Source organism: Trichoplusia ni, chromosome 16 (assembly GCF_003590095.1).
Source record: "Trichoplusia ni isolate ovarian cell line Hi5 chromosome 16, tn1, whole genome shotgun sequence".
In the NCBI taxonomy this organism is placed as follows: domain Eukaryota; kingdom Metazoa; phylum Arthropoda; class Insecta; order Lepidoptera; family Noctuidae; genus Trichoplusia; species Trichoplusia ni.
Genome location: NC_039493.1, coordinates 820,841 through 837,261, shown reverse-complemented (window position 1 = coordinate 837,261; position 16,421 = coordinate 820,841). Strand labels below are relative to the sequence as shown.

At 36.8% G+C, this 16,421-nt stretch overlaps 2 protein-coding genes across 3 annotated transcripts; both read left to right on the top strand.

The window, feature by feature from the left end:
• Nucleotides 1-243: 243 nt before the first annotated feature.
• Nucleotides 244-7,106, top strand: LOC113502158 (G-protein coupled receptor Mth2-like). Of its 2 annotated transcripts, none has more exons than XM_026883571.1 (7): nt 244-511; nt 1,217-1,295; nt 2,887-3,065; nt 3,799-3,952; nt 4,399-4,584; nt 5,230-5,367; nt 6,933-7,106. In XM_026883571.1, the coding sequence occupies exons 1-6, from the start codon at nt 301-303 to the stop codon at nt 5,348-5,350; spliced, it is 930 nt and encodes a 309-aa protein (XP_026739372.1). In that variant the 5' UTR covers nt 244-300; the 3' UTR covers nt 5,351-5,367; nt 6,933-7,106. The 2 variants fall into 2 exon arrangements, with proteins under 2 accessions (XP_026739372.1, XP_026739371.1); XM_026883570.1 differs by having other exon boundaries at nt 5,230-5,373; nt 6,943-7,106.
• Nucleotides 7,107-7,497: 391 nt separating this feature from the next.
• Nucleotides 7,498-16,421, top strand: LOC113501800 (E3 ubiquitin-protein ligase RNF25). The gene is made up of 7 exons (XM_026883061.1): nt 7,498-7,721; nt 7,795-8,101; nt 8,487-8,705; nt 9,535-9,651; nt 12,896-13,018; nt 13,935-14,077; nt 14,404-16,421. The coding sequence occupies exons 1-7, from the start codon at nt 7,699-7,701 to the stop codon at nt 14,456-14,458; spliced, it is 987 nt and encodes a 328-aa protein (XP_026738862.1). The 5' UTR covers nt 7,498-7,698; the 3' UTR covers nt 14,459-16,421.

Sequence of the window (16,421 nt, the reverse complement as noted above, 5' to 3'; positions counted from 1 at the left end):
ATAAATACGCGTCCATGTAAACCGTTGCATCATTTAATAATGAATAATTCTCATGGTCGAGTGGCGTACGCACCGGTTTCAAGGTGTCGCTAGCTCTGAGGTCCCGGGTTCGATCCCCGGTCGGGTCAATGTAAAAATTTACATTTCTACATTGTCTCGGGTCTGGGTGTTTGTGGTACCTTCGTTGTATCTGAATTCCATAACACAAGTGCTTCAGCAACTTACTTTGGGTTCAGAACAATGTATGTGATTTTGTCCGCATTTATTTATTATTATTTATTATTTATTTCTCACTATACTATGAAAATCTTCAAAACCATTCCAGGAATGCTGGTCTCTTGCTTCTTTTTACTTCTGGTTCTTCTTGTTTACGGACTGCTGCCCAAACTGCGGAACCTGATCGGGATGGTGTTCATGGCATACGTCTTCTCCCTGTTTATCTTTTTTATGATCAGAGCTGTTCTGACATTTACGAAAGCGACCATGACCCCGGAAGACTGTAAGAAAATCTGTAAGTGTGACTTTGTACCTTATTTATTTATTTAATTATCACACTAATCTACCATTACGGGTTACTCAACCTAATGCGGTAGCTAGGACTAAACAAAGATCTAAGTATTTATGTGAACTAGGGTTTCAATGATTGAATTATTATGCACATAGTTGCAGGTCTAAATTCCAGCAACTGTTTTAATATGTAATTTTCTGATAATTCTGATATGCATAGGCAATATGAAAGCCTGATACACATGCCCATCATTGATGATGATGATTGACTTATGATCCTAATTATAGAACTGAAAACGTATTGATAAGTTCAAAGGATTAGACAGGGCATTTTCGTCTAGCAAAATATTTAATTTAGAACAATAATGGATGATAGCTACGCGAAAAAATGACGTGACAATCACTAGTAAAAATAAAATGATGACAATTTATTTTAAAAGCACTTCGTTTGTATGTGACCTATTTTTCCTTGATAATACACTTGTGTGGTTTTATAACCCTCTGCCAATCCCGCAATCATGAAAATGACGAGAATATAATATTATTTTTCCTGTACTACAATTAACTCATAAAAAATATAATTAACTTTCATGAAAAATGTGTCCTTTTATGGATTTTTCCTATATAATGGTAAGACACGGTTAATAAACGTTAGTTATACATAGGTATTATGATTAATCTACAATGACTTTTTTTATTATGATTACAGCGCCAGTGTTATACTTTGCTGCCTTATCAAAATTCTTCTGGTTGCAAATCATGTCCTTTGATTTATTCTGGGTACTTAGGTACGTATAAACAAAGAAAACTTATACTATAGTTAAACAAGAAGGGCTTACAAACACCGTTCAAAGTATGGCGGCTTCTATACCCGCGTAAAACAAGCATTTGTGAGTTGAATGTTTGAGAAAAGACCCCTTTCAAAATTATTGCCGTTGTGGAAGCTACACGATGCTTTAGGCTGTGTATTTACAATTGTCGATGAATGAATAGAAATTGGATTGGTCTTTGTGATCATAAATATTTAAAACTAAATTGTGGTAGGCACTGATAAATCATTTGGCTTGATTTCCGAAAAATAATACAATATCCGAATTACGAAAAGCAGTATCCAGTTTGGGTTGTAATTACTCACAAAATATTATTAAATAAACCCAGACAACAAAGAGTTCTGTTCTAGGAATTTGCCCAGCCTGACGGGTTTATCTGCGCAGAATAAATTAGCGGGAAATGAGTAATTGAAAAGACAAAATAAAGTTCAATGAATATAGAGTTAATGTAAGCTGCATTACTCTCAATTCAAAATTGAAAGCTCATCTGTCTGTACTTTTTTACATTGTATATTGCAAGCATCCCAACTGTGCCTACAATAAATAACAAAAGGAAGCTACTCATACTAAGGTAGGTCGCACTTTGGTTGTCACGGGTGACCTTAGTATGAGGCGAGGAGGCCGACGCATCTTACACATTGGCCTCAAAGCCGAAAGAAAGCTTCCCGCGCCGGCCCTACACAACGGCCAGCGGATCCCCGCGGCTGCCACGGTGTAGCAATGCTATGCATTTCCACGTGTCGGCAACAAAACGCGGCTGACGTTACCCGGCTGTTAAGGTTTAGTCAGTAAGAGTCTGACACTACCTGTTCCCTCCCCCGAAGGAGCGGGTGTTCATGAGGACTCCCCCGCTTAACAAAGATGGTAAAGATGTAGGTCCTGCGATTGATCTCTCTCCGGTCGTGTTGGATTGAAGTCCCATCGGGTTATCAGAGTGTGAGAACAGAGAGTGCAACTGTTTTGTCACACTCGCTTGTGCACTATAATCTCTTGCGCAGCTGGCTGGCGACACTATCCACCGTGGCAAAAATTAGTCAGGACATTATTAACTCAAAATGATCCGAATTATATAATTTCTTTTTCTGTTGAAAAATAACTCCCGCATTAAGGAATTTATCGGAGGTTTCACAAACATTGAAGTCACAAAAACACCCAGACTCAGGTCAAGTGGATCATTCGTGGATCACACAAATGCTTGTCCAACGCGGGGTCCGAGCCCGTGACACGTCGCAGTCTATCCGTACGATCCCATACGATCCCACATTCACACTTGGATATAGTATACCATAATTCAAACACTTTCCTTATCACATCGGGCGCCTGAAATGATTTACCTACTATTTGAAGGTTATTCGATTTTTGTTTTGAAACAAAATCTGCATTAAAATTTGTATATTTTGTTAGTCGCGGAAGCAATTTCAAAAATAGGATAGTACTCGTAACTTCTTGTAAATCGTAAAACCAAGATAATAATACCTATGCCAATAAACTGCTAATACAATAAGATTTTTTTTTTAAATACTCAATAAATTTCCCTTTCTACTTTCAGAGGGTCTCGGAAATGTCGTGTTGTTAATCACCATGGAGAAAACGTCAAGTTCGCGTGGTATTGTCTGTACGCGTGGGGCGTCCCTCTGCTGATAATGGCTCTTACGGTTGTTGCGGATAACATCGATATCAGACAATATGGTCTACTTCCACCGAAATTCTCGCAGTGTTTCGGCGACAGTTTGTATTCCTTGAATATTTATATTTATTCATGCATAGTATATGGTACATTTATGAGAAGTTCGTGGCTAAGCTACAACTGCAATCTGCAATCTTCTCGGTCGCATTTTAAGTTACGTTTGATAAGTTCGCTCAGTGGGTGGGTGACCATCTATGACAAAACGAGTTCCTCCGAGTTTCGGAAGGTAAGTTAATTGTGGATCCGGGGATTGAAGCTATTATTAACACAACTTTGACAGTCGTAACGAGTAGTCAAAAGCTAGAAAGCCTGAAACAAAGGGTATCGTGCTGCCGAGATAGCTGGGTTGCTTGTAAATCACTGGTACTAAGCTGCATCTGGTAAGACCGGAAGCCGACCCTAACGTAAGAAAAGGGTAATGGCAAGGCGTCACTCTTCGCGCGCTGGCAACGAGGTAAAGCGCCTTGTAGGTACTCATGTCCCATGTTCTGTCCTTTGGCCGTTTGGCGGCATAATAATATCACAAATACAAGTCATACATACAGAATGTTCAAAGCTGCATTTTTTTAGATTTGAAATAATTCCGTAAATATTTATTAAAACTTAAATAAATTTATTGAAAGGGTATATGGAACTATGTACGTGTATGTCAAATCAATGTCACCAATGAAGCGCCACACTGTATACGTATGATAAACTAACCATAACCGGGTTCAAAATTTCGTTTCAACAACATGTAAATTCCTTGATTAACCTTTGAATTTTTCATTTCAGGGCTAGGAGCTCTTTACTACCTGCACATACCTATAGGTATAATTATAGGTGTGAACACTGTTCTATTCATAATGACATATTACTCTATATGGCTGATCAAACGAGGAGTTAACGCGTCGTCCGAGTCTCGAACCACGAATAAATATATTGATAAGTGTGTATATCACTCATTCTTAATTATTTTTATTTATTTTAAATTTCTACATTGTTAAAAGCTTCACGGAACATGGTCTCCTGTAGTTATCGACAAGCATAGGGGTCTAATTCACTTGAAGCCAAATACTAGCGTTTTGTTTAAGAAGTCTCACAGAATGTAGAATAGGCAATCTGTTTATGGTTTACACTGTTCAATGCAAATATGCAACATCCGCATTCCAAACCTAAACGTCCCTAAGAATATATTGTATCAAAATTGGAGAATAAATGTTGCCATGATAAAATGAATGTAACAAGTGACATTTCTACGATCGAAAAACGGACATCGTAAATGTTATTAGCGTATATTTGAGAGTTTTGCAATATTGTTACTGAAGGATTTCATTGTTCAGTATACCAACGATTGAATTAATATATGTAACTATTTTGTTTATTACATTTCAGCTATGCAATGCACTTAAGGCTAGCCTTAATGATGGGAATCAGCTGGATATTAGAGGTTGTGGAAATCTTTACATCATCATCAAACATCGTTTGGACAATACTAAGTTCATACCACATATTCATTGGAGTCCCAATTTTCTTTTTGTTTGTATTTAATAAGCAATGTTTTGTCGGGCTGTGCATAAAGTAAGCAGATTTTTTTACATATTCTTAGATTTTATTATGTGTATAAGAGTGATGTTTTCTTATTACAGTTTGTGTATTATATTTCAATCTACATATCGTTATAAGCAATGAGCAATCATTTCCTAGAAGTACCTTACGACGCGTGATAAACCTTGATTGAGATAAAATACAAATAAGTACGTAGCAAAAAAAATGTAGGCGGGTAGTATGTATAAATTTTTAAGCTGTGTCTTCTGGACGATGCCCTGGATTACTTGTTGGCCCACAATGTCAGGGTCATAATCGATGAGTAAGTTGACAACAGACTGGTAGCGAATGGTATCCTGAAGACGCTGTACTGCAATACGCAGCCTCAGTTACTTCAATCGGTTTATTCTTAAGAACCACCAGATACGTAAGAACGATCCTCAGTTTGCGGGTGCACTGTGCCTCATACATACAGCAATGTATTTTATGTCTCGACGGTGACAGTTTATTTTTCGAGTTCCAAGGTGAGACGCTGAGGGCACGGCGATACGTTAACCTCCCATCGACTTAGATCATCCCGTCCTCCAGCTGCCAAGTCTTGTGGATCTGACAAGATTTGGTGGAGACTGCTGTTTTCCAGATCAATAAAGATAATATAATAAAAATTAATTGTTTCAGGTTCAATATAAATAACCGCTTCGTTCGTAATATGAAACCCTCCGAGTACAGTAAAAGTGAAAGTGAACTTAGGAATTTAAGAAGAAGTACATTTAAGGGTTCGAAAAATGACAGACATTAAGAATTTTAAGAATCATGTCATAGGACCAGGGACCGGCCGGATACTCATTGAAAGGGTTTTTGAAGGGGTTTTTTTAAGCGCTTCAAGAAAAAACCCTATGACCTATGTTACACCTTCGAACGGATTACTGTAACCCTGTTCCGAACAGGTTACCCTTTACTACCCTGTAACACTGTAACAGGGTAACCCACTCCAACCTAAGACAATGCAATATGCACTCTTTATCATAGACATTAGTTTGAAAATAGTATGACCACGAGCGCACGTGACATCTTACCGCCCAGCGGCGCCATTGTTGCATTTACCGAGCGACTTGTAAACATGGAATAAAAATCATTGTGGATATGATCTTACAGTTTAATTTTGCTTGTCGCACTTTTCAAACGTTGTGATATATATTTTTCGTGTCTATACTTGTAGACCAGGGTCGATAATTTTTAAAACCAAAAAAAAAATAGTAGGATGAAACCCATTAGAAAAGGAGGGGAATATTATAAAAATGAAAGGAAAAATAATTTACGGGTGATCTGAGGTCGGGAAGGGGGTGGGAGTGACGTTTGAAGAGTAAAAAACGGTTTTTATCGATTTCCGGCAAAACTAAAATTCGTATCGAAAAAAGTCAAATGGCAAAGTTCTAAAAGAAAAAGATCTAAAACTTTTGTGTTTACATTTTTTTCACATAACCTCAAAATTTATGTGAAAAATCTAAAAAACCAAGATTGTGGTTTTTTATTTTTATCTTTTACAAAAATTTATTTTTGTAACGATATTTGGTGAAAACTTACTTTTTTGTGTCCCAAATACGCTGTAATTTATTTGATTAAAAATATTTATTTTTTCACCTTATTTTGAATTAATATAAAAAAACACTCTAATTTTCAATCGAAAATTCACCCGTCAAATCTTCTCAGAAAATGCAAAAAATGAAAAAAAACTTGTATTCGATTTTTTTTTAAATTATTATAAATAATTTCATCTAAAAAATTTGATCTCATTTTGTGTTCAATAGACCAATAATCGAGGAAGGTTTTAGGCTAGGTATATAAAATTACGCTGCAACTAATGGGAGCGAAGATTTAATGGAAAATGTTGCAAATACGGGGAAAAATATTAATCTTCGAGGGCTTTCGTTCAAAAATTCCTAACTTATATCTTCTAACCACGCGGACGAAGTCGCGGGCAACAGCTAGTTACCTATATGGCTGGTTTTCTTATCATGCTGACATGACGCGACGTTTCGCGCGTAGGTAGTTTGTCCGAGAGGCGCGAGGGCGATAGAAGAAAATCAGCTGTAGTCTTAGTAAAGCAATGAGGGGCCGCTAGGGTGCAAGTATGCAGCTCAAGTTTAGTGGGTAATTCAGGGTAACACGAATAAAAGCCTTTCGTGAAGGTAACCACTTCAAAGGGTTAAGTTATTGAAGGGGTTAACCCCTTCACGTGGTTACCATAATGAAGGTGTTAACCATTTCGCTGGGTTTCGAGGATGTAACTCGAACAAAAGGTAACACTGCGATATGAGTTACCCCGTGTACGGGTTACCCTGTCAAACGGCTTAACTCTAAAGTGGGGTTGTCCGGTCCCTGCATAGGACAGCTGACCAGCCTGCGCCCGTAGTTACAATTTAGATAGAAAAAGCGCCTTTCTTCCTTTAGAGATAAGGTTGATTGCATGAATTTTGTTACCTTAGTATTAAGATCGTTTGTAAGGATTATTTAACGCAACCAATAATTATTAGTGAAACATAATTAGTGAAGCACTTTGTTGTTTTATTAAAAGTCCCTTTTTACCTAACCTAACTAACAAACAAAGCAATTTTCAACGACCAGCCAAATATTTCAGGTAATTCTGAATCGATATGAAATCAATCTCCGAAAAGGACCTTCTATAAAAAAAAATAGTCTATCCGGGGTTAAAATAATGCACGCCTGGATTGTTTAAAAAAACATATATTATTAATGAATACGAGCATTAATATTTAATTATAATATAAGAATGTCTCAAACCGGTAGGCAGACCTGTTAAACTACCAAAGTAACCAAACAAAAAAAAAAAGTGTCACACACAAAAACACTTTTTGAATATTAATATTTTTTAACTAGTATAGGCAATAAGTTCGAAAACTTAGACGATTTTAGTCAACGATTTTAGTCGACGATTCCAAGTGTAACAACTCTAACATAACAAATTATTTGTTATCTATGGAAGAGTTATCATGATTGATTTTTGTTGCGAATTGTCCTGAAGTCCCAGCTGTTCGGTTGCATTGGCTTCGGCTGCAGTGCGCGTGTCTGAACTGAATGCACCCCCCTAAATCCCGGGCCTAGCTAAAGCTATTACATCCAGTCACCATGTCGGCCGTCGTAGACGAAAGGTGTGTAATTTGTGTTAGAATTGGGATTTTAGCATAGTTCAGGCTAAATTATTGATGTTTTGCTATTTTCTAGGGTATCTGACGAAGTCGAAGCTTTGGAAGCAATTTTAATGGATGATGTAGTGATAAAGCGCGTAGGTGATGTGCCCGATATCATTGAAACGGTTGTTCATCCGTCTACGGGTGATGATACTGACCAGCAATTCGTTTGCGTGACCCTGGAGGTGAAGTTGACTCCGGAGTACCCGGACACCAGCCCCGACGTGGTGCTGAGGAACCCGCGGGGCCTCGACGACATGCTGCTGGCCAGTATTAATTCACAAATCAGAGAGAAACTCAATGATTGCCTGGGTCAGCCAGTCGTTTTTGAGCTTATTGAGGTAATCTTTAACAAGTTCTTGGAACATTGTCATTTTTATTGATTAATATCTTAACGCCCCAATTTCGGCAATTCATTCCTAGCTGTTGCATCCATCTTTTTATTGATTAGTTTCATGACTTTATGATCCTTCTGTTGAATTGAGTGTAAATCACAGTAATTAATTAATTTACAACATTGAGGTGGGATATTGATTTTCTAAAGTGCAAGTTGGTTATGATGGCATGTTTTTCTGAATGTATGTAAAATTATAGGGAAGCAAACAATGAGCTGAAATCCTTTTCTTTTGCATTTAATAGAAACCATAATGTTAAACATTATGAATATTATGTATAAATTTGAAAATGGATGTAAATATTAGATGATGAAAATAATAATTTCTACAGCTGATCCGTGAAAATCTTACGGAGCGAAATCTGCCTAGCGGTCAGTGCGTCATTTGTCTTTTCGGTTTCACCGCTGGAGATGTGTTCATCAAGACGCAGTGCTATCACCACTTCCACAGCCACTGCTTGGCCACCCACCTCATCTCTGGGCTGCGGAATTACCAGGAGGAGTATGAGATACTGCCCAACTGGCAGCAGATGTCTGTATCACCTTATCAGGTAAGAGAAATGGAAACAAAATGTTCATTTTGTAGGTGATGAATCTGCTGTTTTGTTATTCTTCTGCATTATATTATATACACAACATTTACAGATTCTCAGGCCAGTGGAACTCTTTACAGCAACATATTGACTTTAATTTTAATATTTCAATCTTAAAATATTAATGATTCAGATAAGTTTAGTAGATAACCAGTGTCTTATGGTCATCATTCTTATTAGACAATGTTCAACCTGTACAGAAACTACACATTAAAGAAATACTGTTAATTTCTTTAACACTTTCTGTTGTCTATTGTTTAGCAAATTGCAGTCATGATGTGGGACTATTCAGACTTTTAGATCTGAGGAAAATTTTATTGTATGGTTGATGTACAACCTGCTTTCTGAGCCTTAACCACCTCTCTGACTTTAGAATTCTGAGATGTCACAAACAATTAAAATATAATCATATAATGCCAGTTTCAGGGGGTAGCCATTGTTTTTTAAAGTGTTTGGCCTATCAATACCCCTTAAAGTAACTGTTTAAATCCTAGCTGTTGCGTCCATCTTTATTATTGATTAGTTTCACATTTTGATGAATTCCTCTGTGACATTGATTTTATATTACAGTATACAAATAAATTTTCAATATAAAGATGAGATATTGATTTTCTGTTGCCTAGTAAGATGACATATACATATCTCTGAGTTAAGGTACAATATAGATGTGGAAGCAAGAGAGCACACTGCACAGCATAGAACATTGTCTCTCTTCCACATTAGCAACAGTCCTACTTAGTAACCCGGTGATATACCTCCAGTTCTTAGTCTGTACATCTTTGTTCAGCAATCATGCCCCGTATGCCGCACCATCGTGACCTGTGACGTAGAGACTCTGAGGAAGGCTCCTCCCCCGCTGGAGTCGATGACCGCTGCTCCATTCTGCGTTACTGATGAACTGAAGGTTAGTAAAGGTGGCAAGGATGTCAAAATTTCTTCATCATCATTAGTCAGGCTTCATTGTTTAGCAATATCTCTTTTTTTTGGTTCAGCAACAATTGATTGCACCCATATAATCCCATATAATATAATCCTTAACAGCTAAGCACAATATGATGCTCAAAAGGTGTGATGCAACTTAAACGTTTTTTTATATTTTCGAGACTATCACAGGAGTACGAGTTGGAAAATTAATTGCTTATGTTATTTAAATGCAAAAGCGAGACCAAGTTCTTCTCCGCTTAGTGCCGCCATTCTTTCTCACCTGTAACGGGCTTAATTTAAGAAGTGATTCTGAATTTCTTGGACTTTGCCTTCCTTTTTCTGATCCAGTTGATAAGTAGTTAGTTTGTCTAGGTATGTCAATTTATGCTGCTTTCTTGAATTGTGGAAGCTGGTAAGTATCAGTAAGTTAATTTGTATTTCGGTTTTTATTGAGCATATCATATGAAATTAGAAAAAAAAATATTTGACTTATAGTATAGCAAAATTACATGTCTGTCTTGCGTCTTGATTTCCCTTTATTTAATTACATTGATGATTGTGAAAGTAAAAAGCTGGTTATATTCACCTTGCTGTCCAGAGATTAATAAAAATGTGCCAATAAAATTAACCGTAGATTTAATACATGTTTTTGATGGTACAGTAAGCATCAAAAGTCGATGACAATTTTTTTCATTCATATTTTTTGTTGCATAGTCATGGTATAGTTGAAGCGATTTTTTCAATCTCTCGCCATCGACTTTTGTTTCTAATTGTACAAGCGTGCGGTGCTATTAATCACTGATCTACTGGATCCTAAATATTGTGATTTGATGACCTATCGAACCATTAACACTTTCATTACCACTACGATTTTCACGATGTTTACTCAGATGCCGCCTACATTTTACGTTGGACTCGCTAGGCGAGTCGCAGGCACTGCAACATGAATTGCATCGACTCGCCACGCGAGTTCAGTGGCATTGGGTTAGGGTAAAAACAATGTTTTGTTATTTTTGTGGCCGTGACAGTCTATGTTGCCTGTTTAACGCAATTAAAAAGTGTTTAACTAATATACGATGTAATTTAACATATAAAAATGCCAAGAAACACTGCAGATAAAAGAAAAGGTATGTTTGTTTCGTAATTTATGCTGTGGTTGTCAATCTTATAAATAGTGGTAATTGTTTAGGTTATATTTTGAATATTTGATATTGTTTTATAAACAGGTTGTTTTTAAATATATTTTAAAAAACAGTAAAGTTTTAAAATGTTTATTGTGAAGTTTCGAAGAACGTTTATATATGTTATGATTATTCAATTTGTTATGTTTTAAGTAAAATTACATTTTGAATACGTTCGAAATTTATTAAGAACATAAGACAGCACCCGCGCTATCGCCCACCCTTCACCGCTTCCTAAGTGCTTTAGCTGTGATGAAGAAACGGCGCAACAAACTCCCCAGCAGCACGCTGCCACAATATAATACAAACCAATTACATAACATACATACATACATGAATTGAATATGAAGGAAGTATTCCAGTAGTCCATTCCTTTGCCTATATAATAACACGAAATTCGAGCCCTACAAGATGTAGAACACAATCCGCCGTTGTTTTGCAAGTGAATGTGACTTGGTAAAATGAAAATAAAAGTATCTACCATAATTATATATGTTTCATTAATAAAAGTTTGAGATTCGATGTTAGTGAACTCGCCTAGCGAGTTCAAGGCATTGCAGAATAGTTTATTTTCTTTCGATTATAAACTGGGTCTAAACACCCGGCCCACCACGTAATTCTTTAGATTAGGGTATATTTGGTCTTCAGTATTATTTTAAGCAAAAAATACACATGCATTTTGGAAAAAAACAGCAAACTCATTGAACTCGCCAGGCGAGTCTACGGCACTGGAATAAAATTTACGTGGACTCTCCGGGAGAGTCGGTGGCACTGAACGTGTTAATGTATAAAGTATGTTCTCTATATTTGAAGGGTGTTTTTTGTATATAGGTGAAGAGTGGGCGATACGGAGAGCTATCTATGTAAAACTGGCCTTCAATAAGTGCCACTTTAGTAACCTAATTTGAATAAACGGATTTTGATTTTTTTTAAGCACAGATTAATCATATTTTTTTTAAGTGGCACATTTGCAAGTTAAAAATTAGCTCTCCTTTTAATCGGGCTAAAAACTTCATATACTCATAAACTACCTGTGTACCAACTTTCATCTAAATCCGTTCAGTAGTTTTTCATAATAGGGCAACAAACATCTATCTAAACAAACTTTCATATTTATAATTGTACTAGGATACTACGTACAGATGCAGAACCACACCCGTCTTTTCTTAAAGTCGATGCTATGATTGCTGAGCGAACCTTTGGCGATGTTTTACTGCAAAGCTTTAATGCTACAATTTCTTTTGAAAGTAATTGAATTTATTTTTAATATTTTGCCTATAAACAAGTTACATTACCTAGCGCTCTTTTTTTCTAGCTATCTTATGATAGTTTCGGCAATTTCTGTCAGTGTTATGACCGCTCATGGGCACAATTTAGAAATTGTATTGTCTTGATAAATAACAAATTCGGCAAAATTCTACTGGAACAAAACAAAATTACATATAAGACGATTTATTTTAATACTTACAAAAAATTATTAACAATTATCTAAAAGATTCATTAGTATCATTCAATATTATTAGTTCGTATAATTAATAAATGCGCAAATCATTTAAGGATTTTAAAAGAGAGATTGGTTATGGATATTGACAGGTTTTCAGTTCAGATAAACTTCTTACACTAATGATTTTCTGAAATGTTTTAACTGCCAAGTAATAATGACGTCACTTATTTATTTCTTGACCACTCTTGATTGGTATCGTACTATGATTAAACTGTCTTTGTATTTGGAGAAAAAGACTGTATTTTGACAGTGTTTTTTTTTGTTTCTAATAACATTCGATTCCATAAATTCTTTTCTCCACCGTTACCAACAACTGTGATGTGGCAAAGATTTATTTATTTTACTAGGTCTAGGATGCTCGACTAGTTTCATGCCTGACTGTGGATCTAAATCATAATCTGGAACACATCCGTTCAAATAGATCAAGTCCAGTGTAAGAATAAAGCCTGCACTAGACTGACCGTATGGGCCTGTTCAATAAAGCTATGTTTATTCCTATCGTGTTCACGTATGTGATCATATCGTCCGTTCCTTTTTAGGACTTGCAGCATAAGATGTCTGCTCTCCTGGCTCAACAGCGGGCTAAGGGCGGAGTTGTCAGCACTGGCTATACTGGACCCCCACCGCTGACCATCACCACGCCTGCCGATAACGAGAATAATGTAACGAAACCTCTTTTACTAATACCTACTTCTTTTCACATAACACTGGCAACCAGACTTTTAGATAGTTTCAAATTAAAAGTAACAGCTTTTTACTATTCGAAATTTTAATGCTGTTTTCATTGACCTAGCCTTTTCCCAACTATGTTGGGGTCGGCTACCAGTCCAACCGGTTTCAGCTAAGTACCAGTGTTTTACAAGGAGCAACTGCCTATCTGACCTCCTTAACCCAGTTACCGGGGCAACACGATACCCCATGGTTAGATTGGCTGTCAGACTTTTTCAAGCTTCTGACTACCTGTAACGACTGTCTAAGATGTAGGAATAACAGCCGGGACCTTTTTTTACAACATTTTGTTTGATTCAGTACTTCTTTGGAGTCGAAAGGGATTTTTATGACTAAGTAAAATCAATGCAGTGGGTAAGTGACAACATGTTTGTCTGCTTAAGTGAAGACCGATCACATATTTAGTTAAAATTGTAATAACTTTATTTTTATTATTTATTAGGGATATAATGACGAGTGTCGCTTACTCAAATTGCTATATAAGAGTTAAGTGATTCCAAAAATCATCAAAATTCAATTTATAAACTCATCTTACTCTCTCGTTATAATAACTTTCGTAAGGAACATTTATTATTATTTATTTTATAACGGTTTAGTCTCGCGTACTTATCAGGATCGCCTCACTACTTTCAGAATCGACTAGAGACTATAGTTAAGGACTGGTAAGATCCGAAATTAGTCAGGAAACAGAACTAGTAGCATAACCAGTTTCAATATATAATTACTCTGTTCAGTCGTTTCTGCTACTTACTTTTATACCAACAATTACTAAATCCATCCCCACTCAAAAATTCCCTCTTTAGACATGAGAATCTGATACCATTTAAATAACTTCCATGTCATATAAAGGTGGTTGCCACGAACGGCCCGCCTGCCGCCGAAGCCGCCGCCAAGCCCGAGCCGGCCGCGCCGCGCCACAACGGAAACGGCTCCAACAGCAACTCGTCGCCCGGGTCGCCGAATGGACGTCCCGTTTACCGCGGCCCGTTCAGGTGAGACCAACAACACTAATATTAATTTTCTTTTGGATAGAAACATGGATAATTTGTTAAGTTGATTAAGCGGAGATGTCGATTGTATATCGTTGCAAATAGCCCATGCGTTTGGTGTTTGATGTGACGGCGTCAGCTACCTCGATATCATTTTTTATCAAAATATGTCCAGGTGTTAATTCGTCCGATGAAATGATATGGCTGTCACCGACTAAAAGTTACAGATCTTGTGTTCTACGTTTGCTACGCGTCGTTTTGGGGTGTTGCCATTTCGCTTTAGCGATTCTCTGCAATAATATAATATATATGTGATGTTATATGTCCAGGGGCTTCAACCGGCGCGGTAAGCCCGGGCGGCGGGGCCGCGGTGGTGCGCGGTGACCCGCGTGTCCCACGCAGCCGCCGCGAGCCGCATAGCCGCCCGCGCGACCCACACCGCTCACACACGCCACACACACCACACACACCATACACACCGTACACATCATACACACCTCACACAACACACGAACACACACACTGCAGCTTACACTACAACTAACATGCTGCTACATCATGTCCCGAAATGCGGCAGGTATTTGGAAAATTTGTCTGAAATGCGTCGATTTTATATCGTCACTGCCAGTAGTAAAAATCATTTTCCAAAATAACACGCAATCTTGGATAATTTGTACCAGAATTGTCTTTTTAACATCTATTCCAAAAGAAGTAAAAGACATTTTATTCAGAAATATTAGAGTTATCATGTTACTACCAAGTTCAATGAAAAAATCCCACCTGCTTAATCAAATAAACATCGTCGCTGTAACGCCATATTACTCCTTAACGCGCCGTGTTTGGGACATGCACGTGGTTTCGAATGGTTCTAGTGTAAAATATAGTGTATTGCGGCAATCTGATGCGTGCCGAGTCTTCTGCCAATATATATTGAACTTATATACATGTTTAAGACTCCAGTTATTGCTGGACATATCAATTTACGCGTTTTATTACCTGTCCGTGATTGCCAAATTACAGTCCTTTAAATCGCCATTTTTAATGACGTCGCACAAAATGGCGCACACTGATGTACGACTTCCTGACTTTACTCCGTTACTGTCGGCCATATTGTTTTTCATTTTGACAGTAAACAGAGTAATAAGACAGGTGGTAGGAAAAACATGGACTTATTTAAATACAGGGTCTACTTTTTTAAAACGGACTGAACCGTACCTTTCGAGACTGACGATTTACCCTAGTTGCCACATCCTGTGTATAGGTTTGGAAGCGTTTGGTGCGCTTTCTCCAGTGATTAAAATAAACCATATCATTTTGACAAACCGTATATTTATTATCAACGTACTTTCGATACGAATTTATTTGCAGAATAAATTGCCTTCATGATAGTAAACTTATTTGTTCTATCTATGCTCTCTATTACTCATATTTTGTATGAAATTTCAATATACGGTGCAAATTTTACCGAATTAAACACTGCCCCTGTGAATTCACAGACTTTTTAAACACTTTAGATAGGTTTTTTTATTGAAGCAGTATTATTATAGGCATAATATAAATATACTGAACAATAGTATACGTGTAATGTATTTTACATCTTCAAACCTTCCATCAATTTATTATTAGTTTACATAAATCGTCAGTCCTTTCGTTAACGCTATTTCGTTATCACACTTCGTAAAGTAGACCTTGCCTAAAAATAAATAAATTGGTCTGAAATACTTATTTAGAAACAATCATATTGCGCAAAATTTGTCAGAGAAGCGAATTGTCCCAAAATTAAATAATCATAAATCTTGCAAATCTGTCTATGACTGGAGTCAATTTCATTTATTTATTTTACAATTTATAAAGCAGAAGACCTCACACTCAGTCAGATTAAAACACGTAACAATTTGTGCATTAACGTCAACTTTGACGTTTTACCATAGACAAGATAAGCGTTCGGAACACAAACCACTTTATATAATTTAGTTATTTGAATACACTTTAGTTAGGTTTTTGATTGGGCAGCCATCAATTGGCAAGCTTACATAAGCTAGACAGAAAAAATGGTTATAAACAAAAAAATTGTTTTAGGAAAACAAAAAAAAAACTTTATTATAATTTGCTTGTTTGTGTTCTGAGTGCTGTTCGTACACTGCAACATTAATATATGTAACAGCAAGATGCCAAAGTTGGACGGCACAAAATAATAATAATAATCGTAATAGATGTTCAATGTACTCTTAGCTTAAAGGCACGTTTCTGTGACGAATCCTAGTCAGAACCCTAGTATTCCACATAATTAAATTTTAATCATAACTGTTTCTACGTGTCAAATGTTTGTGATGTTCGGACAATTTAA